Source organism: Agelaius tricolor, unplaced genomic scaffold, assembly GCF_023055355.1.
Source record: "Agelaius tricolor isolate 1412-34295 unplaced genomic scaffold, bAgeTri1.0.p SCAF_5, whole genome shotgun sequence".
NCBI classification, from domain to species: domain Eukaryota; kingdom Metazoa; phylum Chordata; class Aves; order Passeriformes; family Icteridae; genus Agelaius; species Agelaius tricolor.
Genome location: NW_027269265.1, coordinates 32944994 through 32966642, shown reverse-complemented (window position 1 = coordinate 32966642; position 21649 = coordinate 32944994). Strand labels below are relative to the sequence as shown.

At 38.3% G+C, this 21649-nt stretch overlaps 1 protein-coding gene across 27 annotated transcripts in view; it reads right to left on the bottom strand.

Moving 5' to 3' along the window:
- Positions 1–6780: 6780 nt before the first annotated feature.
- Positions 6781–21649, bottom strand: part of GPHN (gephyrin) — a 271188-nt gene continuing 256319 nt past the window's right edge. For all 27 annotated transcript variants that reach the window (XM_071427065.1, XM_071427069.1, XM_071427068.1 and 24 more), the window contains 6 exons: positions 16822–16909; positions 14712–14785; positions 11991–12055; positions 10616–10719; positions 9346–9442; positions 6781–7792 (listed from right to left, as the gene is read on the bottom strand). In XM_071427065.1, coding sequence (XP_071283166.1) covers positions 7659–7792; positions 9346–9442; positions 10616–10719; positions 11991–12055; positions 14712–14785; positions 16822–16909 — 562 coding nt within the window. In that variant the 3' untranslated portion in view covers positions 6781–7658. The remainder of the gene's footprint in view (positions 7793–9345; positions 9443–10615; positions 10720–11990; positions 12056–14711; positions 14786–16821; positions 16910–21649) is intronic.

Here is a 21649-nt window from a genome sequence, read left to right as displayed (position 1 = left end):
AGACCCCACTACCAATAAATTTCATAGTGGCTTGGTGGCCCTAGAGCTTATCTGCTGGGCTGGTAAGGAGAGAGGAGAATGTGGAATAATGAAACAGGACTATGCATGAAAAGAAGGGAAAGAAGGTGAATAAGGATAAAGGATGATTGCAAATCACTCTTCATGCGTAATTCAAAACATTGGATATCTGATTGCTGTGGTCAGAAACCTCTTGAGTACTATTATCAATAATTTCTCCTAGTATAAACATGATGGAAGAGACACTGTTCTGATGATTCACTGTCTTTCTAGCATTACTGTGATGTTAATGGTTTTGAACCAGGATCATGCTAAATGCTGTACTAAAACAGACTGGAAAAATATCCCAGGTAATTTAGTGTGAGACATGAAATTACAGAAAGAGAAAAATGAGAAAATACAAGAAGAATAAGTTGGTAAGTATAACCATATGATTAAGTTGATAATGAAATCACATGTTATGTACCATTGCCAGAGCTTGGTTTTGACAGGGATCAGAGAAAAAATGTCCTAAGAAGGAATTTGAGGAAGGGCAGTGCTTTAAATTTCTGTATGTCTAGTAGAATCTCCTCCCAAATGTGAGACACAATATGTAAAAAAGATCAAAGGCTACTTTTAAATTTTATTTTAGTGTAAATGAATCAGTAATGGAGCTATTTTCTTGGGTTGATTGGTTAGGGCAGCTGCCTTCTTTGTAGTAAATGAGGTCTGATAAATAAAGCAGGAATAAATCATAAAGTACCCTGAAAAAGGAGAGTCAAAGCTCATTAACATTCTGCAGGTGTATCAACAATGCAAGATTTAATTAATCAAGGTAAGACCAAAGGATGTCATAATTATCACAAAGGGAGGGAGTGAAATCCTGTGAAAAAAAATGTTGAGGTACAGCATGTAAATGGAATTCACTTATATTAGACACACTGTGAATGCAGAATTGTAGGGGTGTAGGCTGTTGCCAGGGTCCTGCAGGGCTTTGGCCAGTGCTGGATGACGGGCACGGAGGGTGGTTACACTGTGAGGGTAGGAGAATCTGCAAGTGGTGAGAGATTGCCCAGGAAGGGCTGGCTTTGATTTTGACTGGGTTGAACTGCCATTGGTGGCTAACAACCTTAATGAGGTAGCACAGAACCATATTTTTTTATCTACAACAGTTCTAGCTGCTGCTACAGGAAGGAGTAGGATCTCATAAAGGAAAATGAAAACATAAATCTTTGTTCTTCTCTAATCTGCAGCATTGCTGTTGCTGGTTTCTGAACTATTGCCTTTAAAATGTGAGCAGAGTGAGTCTATAGAAGAAGGGAAATATGTCTCTATGTGTGTATTAAACACAGAAAAGCAATAGTGAGAATAACTGAATGAGGAGTACCTGTTGAGCTGAGGGAGAAAAAGAAAAATTGTAATAATTGCAAGTAATTTTATCTTTGGCATGCTAAATGCTTTCATTTCAAGGGCTTTTTACCTGGACAAACTTGCTTTTGAAGATGGGAGTAGAAGTAAAAAGAACATACTCTCCTTTGCTAAGAAGTCTCTGAATGTCATACATAATGAGCATCTGACTGCCCTGTACCTGTGTCCTCCGCTGTGCCTGCAAGTGATGGGCCTGGAGAAGCTTGGGCCAGGTGTTATTTGAGTTTGCCCACCCACCATCGTCTTTGTGATCATTAGTGTCTGCTTTTTAAAGTCTGCTTATCCCAGTCCTTAACAAAGGACTGTTAACTTGGCTTTTTGTTGTTGTTGTTTTGATTGGGGGGTTTTGTTTGTTTGTTTTTCATTTTAGGTTTTTCTTTGGGTTTTTTGTGTGTGGTTTTTTTGTTTTGTTTTGGTTTGGTTTTGGTTTTTAGTTTTTGTTTTAATCTAACCCTAGTCACCACCTCTTAGCAAAAATCCAGTTAATGGAGAAAGCTGCAGCATGACTCCTTTGCAATGCAGACTGCCAAGAGCACATTAAATCCTATCTTCTGCTCTGTTCTCTGGCTTTTCATAGCACATTGGGCAAATTGATTGGATTTGGCCTTTAGGGAGTAAATTACAGAAAGTCAGTCATGGATATATGGTGTCAACTATCTTTTAGTGAGATGGGCTCAAGTACCATTGCATCTGCATGTGTGCCTCTCCCCTCCTAAGACCTGCAGGTAAATAGCTCTCAGGCCATTTTTATTTTCATTATTCAATATCTTTTGTGATGAATAGCTATCTAGCTCTGACACAAAAGTCCTGGCAGGCAGCACAGTACACCACAACCAATGTGCTGTCATCAGCACTGGCTCCAGTTCACTCACCTACACAACTCCCGGAGCTCATTCTCTTGAGTGCAGCCCACGCCCTGAGCCACAAAGCTCTGCACAGCCACATCTCTGGAGACTGATCATCAGCCTTGACCATGAACAAGCCTGTTCCAGCAGCTTCATCCAAATACAAGAAAGCTATAGGAAAATATTAAGCCAATTTTTTTTTTTTTTTCTCTGCAGTATCTCCATGAATACGAGAGGATGATGGTCTTGGCTGTCTGGCAGTTCTCCAAAGCAGTGCAACAGCATCCTAAAATGAGCATAGCTGAAGAGACTGTCAGCAACAGCAAGAAATCTAGCTGGCAAGAAACCACAAGAAAAGATCAGGCATAATAAGGTAAAGTATCAATATTACAGCATAGTTGTCAAACCACCAAAGCAGGTCTTTCCACAAAACATAGAACAGATCCTCAGTGGAGGTAATCACTGCAGTCTTCATTATCAGGTTGAACTGAAGGCAGCTAAATTCCAGGAAGATACTCATTTACCAGGAGCAAGAACTGCACAGGGATCGCTCAAAATTGAGTGGAAGTGAGTTAAAACAGCTAAAGAAATTTAACACAGATAAAAGTAAAGTTACTCATATGACGAAATCATTTTCTTAAACTGTAGTTATAATTACTGTTCCCAGGTTGGATACTACCAATAAAGCATGAGAATTTAAGGTCATCTCTTTTAAGAAAATAAGAATATTAACAATAAAGCATGAGATTTTTAAGATCCATAAAAACATATCTATCAGAAGTACTGAAGAAGAAAAATATTAGGAAATAGAGAACAAACAGAAGTTGTCATGATGTGGTTAGTATCTTTTAACCTTTTAAAAGTGGTGCCTTTTAACATGTATGCAATTCTGATCTCCTTGTTTCTGACAGAATATAGTAAACCTGAAGAGGGTGAAAAAGGAGCAACAGGGATGGGTGATGTGATTTAGGGATGACAGTGACAGTGCTGCGTTGGTGATTGGACTTGATGATTTATTTTGAAGGTCCTTTCCAACCTTGATGTTTCCATGAATCTGTGATAGAAATCATCCAATGACCACAAAGGGCAGACCACATAGATTAGGACATTCAATTTATAAGATAGCTATCTATAAAATTATGGCTGGCAAAGTGAGGGTGACTTCTCTTTGTCCGCTCCAACAAAAACACTAAGAAGCATCAAACAGAAGTAGGAGATGGCAGATTCAGAATAAAACAGAGGAGATGCTGCTTCACACTGTGAAAATGTGGGTGTTTTTCCCACAAACACTGGGTGTGGGTAGAACTAAGAAGCTGGATAATTATCTCCTTGCCATGCATTTATACTTCTCTGGAGGTGTGAACTATTGGCCAGTGTTTTGCAGAGGGCCAAATTGAAAAAAAAAAACAAACCCAAAAACTAAAAGTGCACAGGCCACACAGTGCATGGATGATTCTGGTGTTATGTTCTTTCCTTCTCAGCAGTTTCTTAAGTAGTCCCACAGAAGCTTCTCCTGCTAGTATCAGTCATTGCCAGTGTAGGGAGGTGTGTTTGAAAACATCCATGTTGGCTTCTTGGCTCAAGGTCTGGTCTTGAGGTACATGGTCACAAAATTGGGTCCCCCTTCGTGGTCCAACCAGCACATTTCAAAATGACTAAGTCACTGGTTACTTTGCCATAACAGACAGACCTAAATAGGAAAGGCTCTTGTCAGACACATTAATGTGTTATATTTTCTTGGGCTACAGTAATATCTGCATGAGGAGAATGCCAGGTACTGACAAAAACCACTTTGCATGTTTCCTTGTCAGTCCAGTGGGGCAGTTTTTTGTGTGCTAATATATATGTGTGTGTATATATTTGTATATACACTTACCTTTCATTTTATCTTACACTTTTCTTGAAGTAACTTTATTTTTCAATCCCTGGTTATCAAGGTCAGGGTAATACCTTTTTCTTCTGTGCTATGCTCAGATAATCTTCAGAGTTAGTAGAGTACAATAAGGTTTTTTCAGTTTTGCTTGTGAATTAACTCTGCAAAAATTACTTGGTTTCTTTTTTAAACACAACTTGGGTCCATGGAAATGCACAAGTCCTTGTATGAGGACAGAGCATGCTTGGTATTGCTGTATGGTGCTGGGATAGAGCAAGTCTTCTGAGCCAGATCAGTCTAAAACTAGAGAGCTACTGAGCCTCTCTGCGTCACCTTTTGAAGGCTTTCTATTCCAAGAACTTTATCAGCTTGTGTGCGATACTGCACAAATGCAAAGAGCAAGTCTTAACTGAATGCTGAATATGAGTCACTGAGCCCTTCCAGAAAATATGCAGCTAGCAGCAGCTCATGAGGTTGTAACATTTGCAAAATGTGCAGGCTTTTCCTCCCCACAAACTACCCAAGATTTGCCTGCATTTCAATGCTGACTTTAAATCCAGCATGACAACTCGTCTCTCTGAGTGGAGGCTAGGCTAGATTTACTAGAAAACAACAGTCAAGTTTGAAAAAAACCCAACCAAATAAAAAACCCCATAAGAAAACACAGAAAAAACACCAGTGTGGCTTTTTTTCGCTTGGAGTAAATATGGAAATCCAGCTGCTGACAGTATCATGCTGAAAATGCTGTGCTTTGTCTCTTGAGACCAGCTGGCACTAGGAAGGAGAAGGGTTATAGTTGCTAGAGATCATGTTCTTCGTCATGAGGATAAGGCACTTAATTGTAACTTATGGACCAAATACAGGTACGGGAAGCTATACTTTGTTCTATAGACTGCTGCTTTAATGATCACCAGCTGCAAAAGCTGTTCTGCCCATGCAAACCCTTTGTCATCAATAGTTGTGACTTTGATTGTCCTCCTCTCCTAGAGGAGTCTCTGCTTTTTTTGGTACATGCAGAAATGCTCTTCCATGTCTAACCTGTAGTTCTTAGGTTTCACCTTTTACATGGGAGTAACACCAGCTGGCTTTAAAATCAAGAAAGAAGCAACTGTAGATACAAAGCATTCAAGCAAAGAGTTTTTTACCTGTAATTTTGGGAAATGTATAAAATACCCTCACAAAAGAAATGTTGGGTTGGGAATATATTCCTGAATTTATTTGGGATAAAAGTCTATCAGAAATGTTTGGAAAGCACCAGCAAAAATGACAGACAATTTTCATTATTTTTTCCTCCAATACTAAAAACTAACTTCAATTTGCCAGCTAAGGCAAAATAAAGGTTTTGTCAAATTTTGTGCTTGAGCATTTCAACATCTACTCTCCTGTTAGTCTTAGTTTCCTGTCAGGTAAGAGTATAAGAATCATTAATTGTAAGGTCCAACTTTTGCTTGATAATGTAGCCTCATTTGAGCTCTGACTCCTCATTTTTATTTCCTCTGAGGAAATAGAGGTGGGAGAGTGTGAAAATGTCAAAGTTCTATATCCAAATGTATCAAATGCATGTACTCAAGGAGTAGACTCTGCCTTTAAAACTATTGAACTTGATTGCTAGTGAGACTTTATGTTATTTGTGCCCTTTATAAACTTCTGATTTTCATTACACATGCTGCCTATAATAACCCTTAACTACATTATAATAATGTTTTGGCTTATAATGGGCAACGTTCTGCATTATTTCTCAGAGATGAGTTAACCCACTTCTCTCTTCCTTCTGTGGTTTAAAATATTAGTACAGTAAAAACAGGCATCCATGAATTTAATTTGCTACCACCCTGCTGCTACATAGAGAAATCACAAATGTGGACATGTAGTCCAGAACAAAAAACCTGTGATCAGGAAGTTGTGTTACTGTTTCTCTGAACAATCAATCCCTGGATTGCCTCCAAACACAGTGTATGCCTACCTGCCTTCAACCTTTGCAATGGCCCACACAGGGAGGCCATTGAGTTTGGTTTTAAAACCAGCTTAGGGACGCCCTCTGCAGATATCATAGAACTACGGCTCTGCTCCACTGCGGCAGTCAGGATTTAAATTTTCTGTGTTCTCCCTGATTTATTCTTCCAAAAATACTATAGATAAATGCTCTGGCTTCACAAATGGAGTTGGTGGAATAGCATTTTACCCATGAAGTCCAAGAAACAAGGTGTTGTAGGGCACTGCTATGGTCTTAATCCCAGATGAAATGTGAAGCTACCAAAATACACCATCTGGTGGGAGCTGAAAAGTCCATATCTCAAGGGGAAGAAAAAAAGAAAAAGAACACTTTATCAAATTCCAGAAAGTGCAGCACAAGAGCTGTTAGCGAATACTATGCAATTTATATGGGGAAAAGAAGTATTCTCCAGCTTACATTAGTCTGATTGTAACCCCACCCAACCTCCAAGTGCTGCTTCTGTTTTGTCCCTTGGGAGGTGTGAGACAGAGCTCACTCTGTAGTTTCAGTTCACTTATGACACTGTACATGACGGAAGGCCCTAGATTGGACATACTATTTCTCTTCCTCCCTACACTCTTCCCCCACCCCAAATACCCTTTTAAATCACTGCTTTTTTGTTTCAAACAACAAGGCTGAACAGGTGAAATTTTAAATAATGATTGAGGATTTTTTTTATTCATTTAAGTTTCAATATCATTACAGAAAATGTTATGGTACAGAGTTGTTTAACATTAGTTTTATTTCTTTGCTCATTTAATTTCCACACGAATGCTGGTAACACTAATATCTGTACAAGATCAGTCTTTGATTTTTTTTAGTTTTTAGTTCTGTACATTTTTAAATGTATTGGTTAAAAAGGCTGTCAGCACTTAAGGAAGCAATTTTTTTGTTTGTTGAAATAAAAGGTATCCAGTTACTGCCCAAGAGTACTGAGCTGGGTGGCTGCTGGGACAAGAGACATCCCTGAATGCGCGGCGAGGTGGGAGAACCTCGGGGCTTCATTGGGTTCCCAGCACAGCCACTCTGCTTTTGGCACTGTGCACATCAACACGAGATACAAGATAAAGAACAAGCAGAAGCTCTCTGTGAAGCGGTTATGAAGCATACTAATAAGGGAAATCCAAGTGTTGTCTACGCTAGTATAAATAAGCAGACAGCCTTGTTTTAAGAGCGTAAGTAGTTGTATCTTAAAGATGAGAAAAAACACAAGTTCTGCAGGCACCTACTGCTGTCTACTAAAAGCTACCGCTATTGGAACTAGCATTGAACACACAAAGCAATTGCAAGAAAAGGAAAAAGTTGCTTTGATATAATCAGAATAAATTTCTTTGTTAAGATTTGTTTTAAAGTTTTTTTTTAAAAGGTATTTATTTAAATTCCATTTGAAATATATTTCAAGATGTTGACTATACTGATCAACTTTTATCCAAATCGGAAAAACTAGCTGTGCCGTTGCATATTACAGGATACAGTCAATGATATGTGGACATGCATCAAAGCTTCACTCTTGCTGGTGACATCATAGCCTTCCAATGACCATGACATCCACCACCTCCCCCTTGTGAAGCTCCACATACTGCTCTGTCTTTGGAGGTAGCATCAACAGTCCATTGGCACTGCGCATACTCATCAGACGACTGCTCATCTGATTCCCTACAGGAGAGAGGCAGAACAATTTCAGTGCAGTCTTCAGTTAGTTCCAAATGCTGTAACACGGTACAACAAACAAAAGCTGTTATGATGAAAATGTTTATGTGGCTAACTTATTCATGTAGCTTGGGTCTTTTTGTTCCAAGGTGGATGGAAACAGAGAACTCTGTGGAGATTTAGTCACTGCACTGGCTCTCAAAACCATCATTCTCTTTTCTGATGGTTTTCCTCTCCAGCCTTCCACATTATCTGTACCATGTATCTTGTCCTAGTAAATTGCTAATCCTATCGAAATTACTTTATTTTTAAATTTGTATACCTATTCCAGTTATACAAACATTAGGAGCAGCACAATCTAGAATGTTTTTAATATCCTGTTCTAGAATAAATTTGATTAACTCTATTCTCTTTGAATAGAATAATTTAGGCTGAAAAAAACCTCCAAAATCATTAAGTCCAACCTTTGACAGAGCAGCACCATTTCAACTAAACCATAGCACTAAGTGCCATGTCCAGTTAGTTGCTCCTTGAACTCTTCCAGGGATGGTGACTCCACCACTTCCCTTGGCAGCCTGTTCCGATCAATGTTCAACAGCCCTTTCAAGAGGCAATTCTTCCAGATGTCCAACCTGAGCCCCCACTAGTGCAGCTTGAGGCCATTTCCTCTTGTCCTGTCACTTGTTGTCACCCCCACTTGGCTACAACTTCCTTTCAGGTAGTTGTAGAGGGTGATAAGATCTCCTGTAATTCTCCTTTCTCCAGGCTAAACACCCCCAGCTCCCTCAGCCACTCCTCACAGAACTTGCTCTCCAAACCCCTCCCCAGGTTCACTGCCTGTCTCAGGAAATTCTCCAGCACCTCAATGACTTTCTTGTAATGAGGGCCCAGAACTGAACTAATATTTTCCCTGTGGAGCCTCACATGTGGTGCTTTTTATTGAACAATTTGGATGTAGCAAAAAGACAGTTGTTTAAGGACCTAAATCTCTTGCAAAAGTGTCACAGTCAGCTTTCTAGTAATACATAGTTGAACCAGTATTCAAATCTAGTATTTACCTTAACTGCAGCTGAGTATTCAGAAGTATTCCTAGGTGGCAAACATGACTAATAAATCCTTACTCTGTTTTAGGAGAACATCTATAGCCTCTGCTATCTTTCCTACTTTTCCAGTTCAGCTAAAATCACACTTTTTATTTGTGTTGCTCCTACCTCTGCCCCAGCTTGTGTACAACATGCACAACAGCAAAAGGAAGCAAGTGTGCCTGACTGCAAGTAAGCTTGAATGTATGCACATATTCAAGCATACACATGTGGTGTGTATGTGTATAAGGCAGGTTATTCAAATAAAGGATGCTTTAATGGTTAAATTGGCAAGCCATATCAGCACTGAATTTTGTACTAATGTATGTGTATGCACGTGCACAAATGTGTGAGTAAATCAGCCTGCATAAAGTAGGTTCTATGAAAAAAACCTGTGCACACTCTTGGTTGTTCCCAGAAACCTCTTTAGGAAGGCAGGGCTGTGAGTGTCTGTCAGTCTGTGTAACTGGCACTGACCTGTACTCTGTGCCCAAGGTAGTGGTTCTTGGTGATGCCAAGTCAGAATGCACCGATGATATTCTGGGCGGGGGTCCAATTTTACATCACATGATAACTGTAGGATTAAAAACAAAGGATGAACAATGCATTCACATTGCACTGTCTAAGACAATGGAATAATCTGCTTGGTTGTTTTTCCTTAAAAACAGTCTTTTCAAAAACTTGCATTTTGAGGTAAGATGGTGTGTGCAAGATTAAAAGCTGTAGAAGGCAGAGACTACAGTATTTAAGAGACTGCAGTATTTAAGGAAATACAACTGTGATATTACAGTATCAAAGTATCTGAAGGAGTCTCTGTGCATTAAGTGGAATATTCCAAAACTGTTCCTTTACTGAGAGTTTACAGATAGTATTTCTCTAGAAAAAAACCTGGTCTCTTTGGATTACATTGCAGAAAGATAAAAATGGTATTTGCATTCAAAATCGTCCTAGCTCTGACAAAAGGAAAATGGCCAATCTTTGAAATGAAAAGACATACGGGCGATGGCTCATAATGGAAAATACATGCAAAAGTGAAGGTCACTGCAAATTGCTCTCTCTTTTAGAATATTTTAGCTGTGAGATAAAATCTGGATGCTTGAGGAAGGGCAAAAGAGAAGGCACGGGATAAGCTGTAAGAGGAGTGCATAGCCAAGAACACTTAGAAAACTACAAAAGTTGATGTATGCCTTGGTACTTTATTTGAATCAAAAACAGAAGAAGAAGACATTATAATAACATGCCTTAAATCTATATTAAATAGAGTTACACTATCCATGATTTTTTAGAAAAGTGAGAAGAGTTTAAGGAATTTATATTTCTTAGGGTGGGGATCATGTGGGTTTCTTATATAAATAACTCAACAAAAAGGCTTTAAAGTTTGTATTTTCTATTGCTAATACAGAACTATCCAGCTCTAGATATTCACAGATTACTCTGCATTTTTTACCACAGCCTAAAACAAATGTCTTTTTTAAACAGGAGATTGTCCTTGCTGCCTGATTGGCAAATGGCTGCCTCGGCATCTATATATCTCACTCCATTAGATGGCAATCTAACTCTAAAACATTACAGGACTGAATATTACCACTAACAGAGACTGAGAATGTGCCTCTATTTGTGTGAACATCTTTCCACTGCCATAACTAGTCTAGGGCTCAGATTCCACAAACACAACAGTCTTTCAGAGCCCAAAGAGCTGGGCTTCAACCTCTTGTGAGAATTTTTAAATAGAGGACAAGCTTCTTACCCTGGCTTTGATGATGGTGGGCCGAGGATCCAGGATACCCTGCATTTTCCTCAGCGCAGGAACAACAAAGAGATTGCAGGTGACGACAGCTGACACAGGATTGCCTGTAGGACAAAGAACAGTTGGTGGTGATGCTCTCTTGGTTTACTCTGAAATGCTGAAAGTGAACTTATGTTTTATAGCAATTTCATTTTAAAGGACTCTACAGAGCTTTCCATGCAATGTGCTGCATACAGTACAGACTGCAGAGGTGTGTGGCAAGGAGCATGTGGCAAGTCCATCTGTTGAAAGCTACACCCTGGATGATGTGTGCTGAGGTCCTGCTCTGACCAGAATTGCCCCATGTTCCTCAGGCCCCACCATTTGCCTCTGTTCTTCTGTTACCTTTGTCCTATGCCTACATTTGTCTGGGGCTGGAGCAGAGTTAATTGTGCATAATTATTGGCTCTACCCTCACAGGGCTCTTTATTAATGACTAATGGTTCCCAGACACCAAGGGAAGAATAACTTTCAATTCCCTAACAGAGTAGCAAAATGCTTTAGGACAAATTCTGAGGAGAATTCTACTGATTTATATGTTTTCTGTTGACTCACAAAAGAGGTATATGATCACCTGTCAAACACCACTGTCTTACATATCTGGACTTCCCTAGACAACAGTTTTAAAATAAATACTATAATCAGATGGATGATCCACTGATCTCTCCCCTGTAAGAAAATGTACTGCAGCAACTAGAGCAAGAGAGGGTAGAAGCACTAGAGATACATCTGAAAACCACCAGCTTATCAAGAAAACAAGGATTGCTTGTGTAGTCAAAATTCATGGAAAGCCAGAGCAATAAGAATAAAACCAATTCCTCCTCATTTAGAAGGACAGAAATCTGTAAGGAAATCTCTAGTCTAAACAAGTGCTTTCCCAGGGCACACAGCCAGCAGTGGTGCAGCCGTGCTGCCCTCTTTTGGTTCCACAGCATGAGCATGATAAACAAAAATATTCCGTGACATGTTCCTTGGCATTCCCTCATTTTTGTCTCCATTTTCAATATGTCAGAGTGGGTGCACTGACTTACACCCACAGGATATTTATGGTGAAGGTGCAGGGAGCTGTAGGAAAAAACACCCCTGTGAAAAATAGAAGGAAATTGTTGGATGGAAGAAATCCTAAGACCTGTACCAGAAAATTCTGAGGACACAGACAAAAAAGAACTCTTTAGCACATCCCTGTAAGTCCATATCTTCTGGAAATTTCTGAGAAAATCTTACAGGTACCTTCCTTAGGGGCCAACACCAGGCGCAGGTGCTGTGAGGTGTCACTATTCTGTTTCATGTCTGACATCTATGCACAGCAATAAAAGTAATCCACAAAACATCTTACCTGGAAGCGCAAAGATTATTTTTCTTACGCCGTCAATATCCAGAGTTGCAAAAGTTGTCGGCAGGCTATGGAGAAAGGAAGTTATTTAATACCTGCATTAGAATTTGACTGAACATTATTGTATTATTTAAAACATTTGCAAAAGAAAATAAAAAAACCAGGACATCTCTCTCTCAGCAGCTCATTAGAACCTGCTGGTTATTCCATACTGGAGGTATAATCCTCTCTTTATGGTGACAGAATAATTTTTCTTGATATGCAACTCTGAAGTTTTAAGTACACAAATTTGGAGAGGAAATATCTAAAAGGAAATGAACTAGTAATAAAAAAATCTAAATCTTGTCTTCATGCTAGAAGCCAATTAACAATGAAGTAATACTGGAATTATGCAATTACAGAGCTGTGTTTGTTTTTCATATAAGGGTTCCCAATTTTTAATAACATTGGTGACTCTAATTCTCTTACTCCAGTCTCTACAACAGTACTACAAGGAAGCAGTATTTCTGAGCAGCTAGTCTGCAGATGAACAAATTCAGATACCACAGGCAGAGCTGCAGCCAGGTGACTCCCAGGTCTATCAATGAAGAGCTCTCTCTGCCTTTCAGAGCTGCTCAGTGATTTTGGTGACTTGCTGTGAGGGCAACTACTGTTACACAAATAGGACAGTAATGTGACAACTCAAGAATATGGCTGGCAAAAAGAAGGGACTCATCCATGAAAAAAGAATTTTATATTAGTATAATCCTTTCAAATGTTAGAAAGTATACTAGCAGCAATAATAAGGCTAGTTTCCTTGGCTTTATCTTGAGCTGACCATTTCCACCTGGTCAGCAGATGACAGTTTACAACTTTGAAGACTTGCTGCACTTTGATCATTATCACCTAGTTTTGTATCTGTTAAGACTCATCAATATCCTAGTTTACAGGGGAAGTTAGTGTTTGATGTTCCTATTTTAAAATGCCTCTAACATGATGGGAACTGTGTGCCAGACCTCCAACTATTATAACCAGTGCACAAACCAATGGACAAAAAATTGAATTTCTAGTTCATATTTACTAGAAACTCTGAATTCTTGCATGACACTTCAGCACCATCATTGGTAGAACTTTCAGTACTTCCTTCTGTCAATGCAGTTAGACAAGATAACCTTACATGAGCTCAGCAACTTTCAGACCAAGTGGAGGGATGGCAAATCCCAAGCACCACCCTGCACTCATGAAGCACATTAAATACAGGCATACAAAAAATTCTGACTTCATTCTTGGAACTTACTCAAGGGATTTTTTCCCAATATAATAACTGCAATCTACAATCTTTTAATATGCATTTAATAAAACCCAAGATACAATATTTTCTATTGCACTACAGCTAATGAAAAAGAGAGTGCTTACATTCTCAGTAAGAACTGATGAGCAAATGTTTTGGTAGCAATAAGAAATACCTTTCTTGTGGCATAAATTGAAAAGGGATATTTAAGGGAAAAACCCCATTTCTTGAAGTTTGTCCAGCTAGTTATTTAAAGTTCATTGCTGCAGGTCTACAGAGGAGTCACCAGGAGAAAAAATTATGTTCTCTTACAAGTAAGCCAGAGCCAGAATTTAATACTCTGAATTCTCTAAATTGAGTTATCAATTTTTGTCAGCAGCAGAGACTGGAGTGCAGATTCTGCTTCTGGGGCTTCCCTACCTCGGTTGTAGCAGTATGACAGAAGCAGTGAGCAATTTCCATGCTTGGGCTACATCCACCACGGGAAGAAACAAGCTTTTCCTCACTCATTCCTTTTGTGGAAAGGAGGTGGTGGTAGGAGCAGCACAAGCAGCAAGCCCACACGCAGTTCTTTACCAGACTGTACGCAGAGACAGTGAAAGTATTTGTCTGTTTTCACAGCAAACACCCACTTGCAGCTCTGCTCTGTGACAACAGTTCTGGGCTAGAGGGAATCATTCTGCAAAGCTGTGCTTGATCTTGTGTAGCTGGACCATTCTGACCCAGCTTGCAAAAAATCTGCCCTCCATAGGGAGTGAGGCAGAGGTGCAGACATCTTTCTGCTCTTGCACTGTGGAGAAATGGGAACTCTCTGTTTTCAACATGTGTGATTGTCATTCTCTCTGCAGAGCACACGTTCAGACTCACTGATGAGCAGTGCCACAGCATAGAAAAGTAATGCTGAAACAGTTTTCTGGAGCAAACTAAACACATAAAGGACTCTGCTTACTTTAAAGTTACTATGCTCAATATGCCAATTAGACAAAGCTTTGTCAATTACCTGTCATTCCACCTCTCTCAAGGAACTGCTTGTAGGAATATAAATTATGCAAATTTTGAAGTGAAATGAGATACTCTTTAAGCAAACTGCCCATTTAATATCCTTATATTTCCTGGTTATTTCATGGTAATGTCAATGTGAGCTCTGTGATCACACTGAAGGCTGTGGCAATGTTTAAACCATGCTGGCTGCCCACCAGTCCCCAAACCTGATTTGCAACAGTTATCAGAGAAATATCTCTTACTGATAAAAAAAAAATATCTCTGTTCCAGTTAATTTCACCCATAAAGATGATGACTAATCTGAAGAGCACTAATTTTGCTGCTTTTCCCTCATATATCTATTCTGTGGTTTATAATATATTTGGAAAAGTGAAATCTACTGAAGTGCTTCACTAGGATATTTGGCCCAATGTAGCCTCTATCTAGGCTGCCTAAGCAGAAAGATTTCTTACCCAGGTTTCATAAAAACTCTGCCAAAGTGAATCTGTGCGTGAAGATCAATATCCAGCACCTGTTTAAGATAGTCCTGTTTAATTAAAAAAAAAAAAAATTAAGTAACATCAAAGTGGCTTTACATCATCTAAGCATTCAAAGCAATTAATTAGTATCAAGTGAAGATGAAAATTTGCATATCCTGAAAGTGCTACAGCCCAGTGGGGAATTTTCAGCATTTGAAAGAAAGTGTTTTGCAAAAGAAGTAAAGAGCAGACTCATTTAGGTGCCAAACCTGACTCCAGGAGAACATATATTTCCTTTAAATACATCTGCAGCATCAGAATCTTAGAGCACCCCACAAATACCTACTACTAAAACATTGTCCATGTCAAAGATGGAAAAAACCCTTTAAAATTCAAAGCTAAGACTTTAAATGATCAAGTTATTTAAATTTTGCCATGAAAGCTATCAGTTGTAGATTTGGAGATCTCCTACTACTTTTGAAATCAATACTGTACTGTAGAAATCATAGTTTTCCAGGATACTGTAATTATTGTAATTTCTTGGCTCTAATGGTCTAATTCACTGTAGTTAGTTTTACATTACTTAGAAATAAAAACTGTGGGTGGTTTGTGAATGAGTTTAAGCTAAATGATTTTGCATAAACACGATTGATCCAGTTATTAAAACAAATGGAATTACTTTTTTAATGTTTATTGACAATTGCTGTGCCTAAAGATGTAGTACCTTATCTGTTGTGTTTAGGCTAAAGACTTGGGCCATAGTAGTCATCTGTGAAGACAGACTTTGAAAGCAGTAAATCTGAAACTCCCTGGCAGTTAGCCCTTTTTTTTTGTGCATGTGTGTGTTCAAGTACTTGGAAAGCAGCAACTCATTTCAGCCAGGTGTTAACTCTCAATTATTAATTGCATTAACCCCTCCTTTACTTTCTGTTTACTGTTTGGATGTTCATAGCTATTTCATTAAAAATGAAGGAAGCTGCAGAAAGCTCAGTATCAGAGGGCAGACCATCAGTGGAATGTAGAGCCTACTGACTTTAGGCTGTTGCCTCAAATTCAGACTGGGGAGAAATGAGCTGATAGTCTGAATGTCTGTAAGACCAATCAGCAGTTCAGCTACTTCTTAGTGGTATTGTGTCTGTACTATGTTGCCACAATCCCAGTTTAAAGACCAGTACTTGTCCTTGATTATTTTTCTAGGCATACTGGAGACAATGGGAATAATTGAAATTTATTTGCACTGTTTTTATTAATTATCCATTTTCAGTATGTATCCAATGATATGATTTCTACTCCGAAAAGTAAACAAAACCAGCACTCATGTTTCCCACCTCCTAATGACCATCTTTAGTATCTGTTAGTTATAAAAGATGTTTATTTTACCTGCCAAACTCACAGATTCAGCTTGGGATCAAAAAGTAATTTGAGTTTTCCTTCGCATAAGTCATGATTAATAAATGTCCTGCAGGTTCATCTATGCCCCACCAGCATCTGTGTATCCCTATTTTCTTTGATGGTTTTGGCACAGGGATAATCAACAGGAACTCAATCAACAATTCTGTTAATGATTCAAAAGGCAAATATATCAGCTCACTGGGTCTCATATGTATTCTCTGTAGGACTATCAGGTGCAAAATGTGATAAAACTATTTTTGTAACAGATAGAGCTTTGGCACATTCAGGAAACAGATGCGCTGAGTAAAAAAAATACTATTTATATACTCAGGTTGCTTTTCGAAGTACTTTCAAAGTACCTTAAATCTATCTACATTTTACTTGCTCTAAAAATAAAGTCTATTGTCTTCATGTGCTATTAACCCAGCACCTTCCTCATCTACATAAATCATGCCTTAAATAAAAGCATTTATAAATCCCTCACATCAAGAATTAAAAGCTTCTCTGTTATACTGTGTCAACTACACTACAGAAACAAGAATGAACAGAATGAGCTTTGAAGATTATTTTCTTAAGTAATTCACATGTAAGTGTTCCAACAAAAGTAAGGTCCATTTTTAATAAACATTAATACCAAAGTAGTAGCCTGGACTACAGATTTTGGTTTGAAATTCTTACATATATTGTAGGAAGTCACTTAAATTTTGCATACCTTTTCCCCCATAGATACACCTCCTGATGTAATGATCACATCAGCACGGCTGATACCCTCATTCAGTGCATTCAGTAAATCATCTGGGCTGCAGGAAAGAACAGGCAAGCAGATTAGTGGCATGGAATTATTATGAGTTGTAATATAAATCTGTGTGCACACATACAGATGCATATACACACTTGTTTTAAGAGAATAATGCAAGCTCTTTTCCTTCTTAAGATTCCACACTGTTCAATTCTAGTCAAGAGCTGCAATCTCATTAAGTGAACACCACACTGTTTGGCACCTTTCTGTCTAAAGTTTGCAACAGGAACAGTGGGATACTTTAGACTGGGGCTGAAGAATGCTATTATAAGTGTCTAAGAGTATGCAATTGGCACAATAGGTAGTAATACAAATTGTGACTTAGATGAACTGACAGGGATGTATAAAGGCACCTGACACATGAAAATTAATGACCACCAAGCAGGCTGCAGTACTACCTGTCTAGATTATCTGATGTGTGCAAAAATGGGGATGAGGCTCCACTTCAAACTTTTGAAGAGTGGGAGTAAATCCTTTGTTTCCCTTCTCTGTTAGAGGGTTCTGCAGCAAAGCCACCTATACATATCCACTTCAGCTTGCAAAAACACAATCCGTGCTGTTAAAAGGTCTATTCACCTTCATGAGAAACAGTGCAATGGGAGCTATAATATTCTCCTTACAAAGAGTATAACTGTGAAGGAAATTAGTGTCCTAACTCTTTTCTTTCTGTTTTAGGTCTAAACTGGAAACTTTGAAGCAAGCATTAGATATTAAAGAGCAGTACAGATGCTAATTCAGAGCTTCAAGGCACGCAGTGGAGAAACTCTGTAATACAACTCACACAGGTCCAAAGGAATCAAAACCAATTTCCAATATATTAAATTCATACTTTGCATTTAACATTTGTGAACTGACCAGAATCTGACCGGCTGCTATGAGCGTATTGCTTCTTCAACAGTATGTTTTCAGTTCAGTGATCCTGAAAGTTTTTCATGGGAGGCTGTTCTTATTAGAATGCCATTGAAAGAATGGGCAACAAGGCTAGTGACTGTATGAAGGCCTTCAGCTGGAATACAGTACCTCAGGTAAATACCACACTACAACTACAAAACGCCATTGTGGGTGATGAATGCAGGCTGAAAATGGCATGAGGGCTATCCTTTGAGAGCTCGAGCTGTATTTCATCAGAAAGTAGACCTACAGCAGTAATTTTGGAGTTTGAGCTGAAAACACAAAAATTAGGAATATTATGCAAGTTCTAGTTGACCTTTCAGAGACTAGCAGAAACTCTGTGTTTCCAAATGTCTCAAAAAGAAAAATCCTTTCCTCTGAGCATCCTTCCTTTGCCCATGGTTCAGCGAAATACAAGCAGCAGTTAGCATGATGTGCTGCTGTGTGTACTACATTTTATGGGATGCAAGAACGAGTGCACTCCCTTACTGAGTAAATAGCTCAGTGCATGCAACCTTGCACATGCCTCATCTCACCAGAGAACCCTCCAGCATCCTCTATCCTGGTTATGTCTTACAGGCAGGAAGACTCAAGACTCTTTCTCCACAATGTCCAGTGACTGAAGCACCATGTTCTTGGGCATCACAGTGTAGTCATCCGGCACAACTTTATTATCTATGCTGGGTTACACCCCTCTCTAGGGTCAGATTGCTTTGTGAGAGGTAGGCAACAAGATGCAGCAGAAAGAAGGGCAGATTGCTGTAGACTGCAATCAATAGGATAGAATTATACACAATCCCTTTTTAAAAGGAAATAGAGGCTGCAGTTCTGTGGCATGCCATCATGACTATTGTTTCGGGTACTGTGTATCTTGGATACTCTTAATGGCCAACAAAAAATGCCTAAACTGTTTTCCTTGGGAGAAAAATAAATGGGCCCAAGCAAAACCATCTTCTTTGTTCTTTAGGAAACTGAGACATTTTATCAGCTGCCCCTTCTGAAATCTCAGGATCATTTTCTCCAAAATCCAGCACAAGTCTTCACTAGTCATTGAAGGAAAGCAGAAAGGAGCAAGTCTGCTGTTGGCTACTTCAAAACCAATTATCTCGTATTGATCCTCTAAGTAGTATCTGTACGTAACAAGATATTATTTAAGATTATTATAGAGTTTGTACCAGGAAAAGTCTCTCAAGATCTAAGTATTCTTTAAACCTTGCCACTGAGGCTGCTTGGAATGCAACAAGGAATACATATTCATTACCTAGGTCGATATTGGCATTCCTGAGGCACGGCAGTCAGACATATGCCACTATCGCCAGTCTAAGATTGCTTTCAGTACATTTTTCTCATTAGGTTGTGATGGAGCTGAGGACCTTATCTTGAACTTGCTCCAGGCTGTTTCATTTTATCTTGTTTAATTATTTAAAAGTTATTCATAGGTAGCAAGTCTACCTGTCTGGGGACATGCTAATTCTGGATAATGAAGTGGGCTTGCTTTCAGCTGTGGTTTGAGAATAATGGAAGGAACAATAAAAAGCAAACAAATATATATTTAATTGTTGTTAAAGTTAAATAGAATGGAAAGGCAACTACTTACACATGGAATATATATATATGTATGTATTTGTATATACATTAAATCACTTAACAAAGGAAAAAAAATCCCCCTCCCCCTCCAAATAAGTTTAAACTCAAACCAGGTGAGGACACAATTCACATCTTTCCTTATGAGGACAGCATACCACTGGACTAGTTAATCAATCAGGTATTTTTATTTTGTCATGTAAAAAGCTGTATGTTACTGGACTTGGTGCATTTTTAGAATTTCCAGTGAATGATCTGTATAATATACTTTTCTTCAGCATTTTTAAATTCTTTTCTTTACCATCTGAATAGTGCAAGGCATTAAAAAATTCTATCATTAAAACTTATCCAGGCAATAGCACTGCATAGCATCTTTAACATAGTTACAGAATGAATTTAATTTTTTCAAAAGGAAAGATGGGATAGAAATTTTGTTGCAATAAACTGAATAATTATGTTAGCTTGGTTTTTATTTTGAAAAAAGGAGACAGAATTCCCTCCCTTGCTGTTGTAGAAAATGTCTCTTTTTTGGACATTTTTGGCAGACCTTTTTTTGTCACTCAGGTCTGCTTAACTTTATGTTGTACTTAAAGCTAGTAGTTCCATGACTCTGCAATTAGCACCAAACACTCCTTACAGGAGTCCCCTGTTGCAGTCTCCAATCAACACTGTGAACATTTCCCTCGCCTTTAGTGGATTTGATGCAGAGAGTTATTACTCAAATTGCATATTAACACTGAGTGGATACAATCAGATAACAAGATACTACTTCTTGTTTCATTTGTTGTGTAACAGTGAGCAGCTGCTCCTTTAGATTGAAAAAGTATATAAAAGGAAAGGGAATAAATAACAAAAACAATTAGATTCTGAAAGAATAGATGACTTTGGCATCTGAGTATAGCATAACAAGATTGTTTTAAAGGCAGGTGACAAATTGCCATGAAGCTGAGAAATAGCACTCACTGTCTGAGCAGGTACAAATATCAGAAGCTATATTCTGAAGCAGGGCAGGATACTGGATTAGCTAAATTAATGTTCTAATTTACTACAATAAATCCTTTAAAATATCTTGTCAAAGTGCTATTCTCGGATTTTTTTCCTTCATGGACAGAACTGTAACAGGTGCTAAAATATAATGGTGAATACCTTAATCAATATAAAGTAGATTTTGATGGGAAGTCTAATTTCCAGATGGCAAAATTACTCAATTTCATTTGGTGATTTTCAAAGTCAGAGTGACATTGTGCACAAAAAGGAAATGTGCTTTTCTAACATGCTGCAACTTATTAGAAAAGTTATACTCGGGTATGTTTCAGATCACATCTGATCATCTCTTTTTAACACCTCAAAGAAAATTTGTTATTTAAGGACTACATACAGTTTATGAAACTATTCATATACATAAATAAGGAACAAATCCAAACTTTCTCTCAACACCTGGAGCAGATTGTGTCTGCATAAATATTATGTGTATTGTACATACATTTTTGAAGCTGCATAGTAATTTGCATAAAGAGTGCATATATTTTTAACTACATCTTTATGTTCTCTGCTAATTTTGTCAGTCTGATAAACAGAGTGTCTACTCTACTATCCCAGTTTCCTGATCCTTCTTGTTCAGTTTGTGGAACAGAATGAGCAGTACAATCTGGAAATTGGTTGGAGGGTAACTATTGTACAATGGCAGCAGCAAAAATCCAGTAAGTAGATGTGTGACATTGCAGCTGACTCTTGCTTTCATTGATTTGAAGAGAGGACTTGCAGGATGGCAGTACAGCAGGAACACCTTCTGGATTCATGAAAAATTCTGGTTATCAAAGTTAGTTTGTTAGTTTAAGGAAAACTTATTCAACACTTGAGCTCTCAATTGAGCTGTCTTTGAACTGAAAAGATATACAAGAAAGCTTAAGAGCTTGAACAAGAAAATGATGCAAGCCTCATTAAAATAGACATCAGGCATGTAAATTTTCTCCTTTCTACTCTCAAAAGAAATAGCTATATTATAGTCAAGACCAAAGAATTCTCTGTGTTTTAAGTGCCAGTCTGAAGTACCCTAAATTACAGTGTAATTTTCTCTTTCACATAGAAATCAACACATGTTAATTCACTCTTGTTGATCCTATTGTTGTGCTTCACTGTCATTAATTATCAATCTGTCAGCTTTTTCTGTGATACAACCCTTAACAGCAGCAGTTTGATACATGCAATTATACCGCTCAGTTTTATAATTTAATATAGAAAACAAATAACAGCAAATATTCAAAAA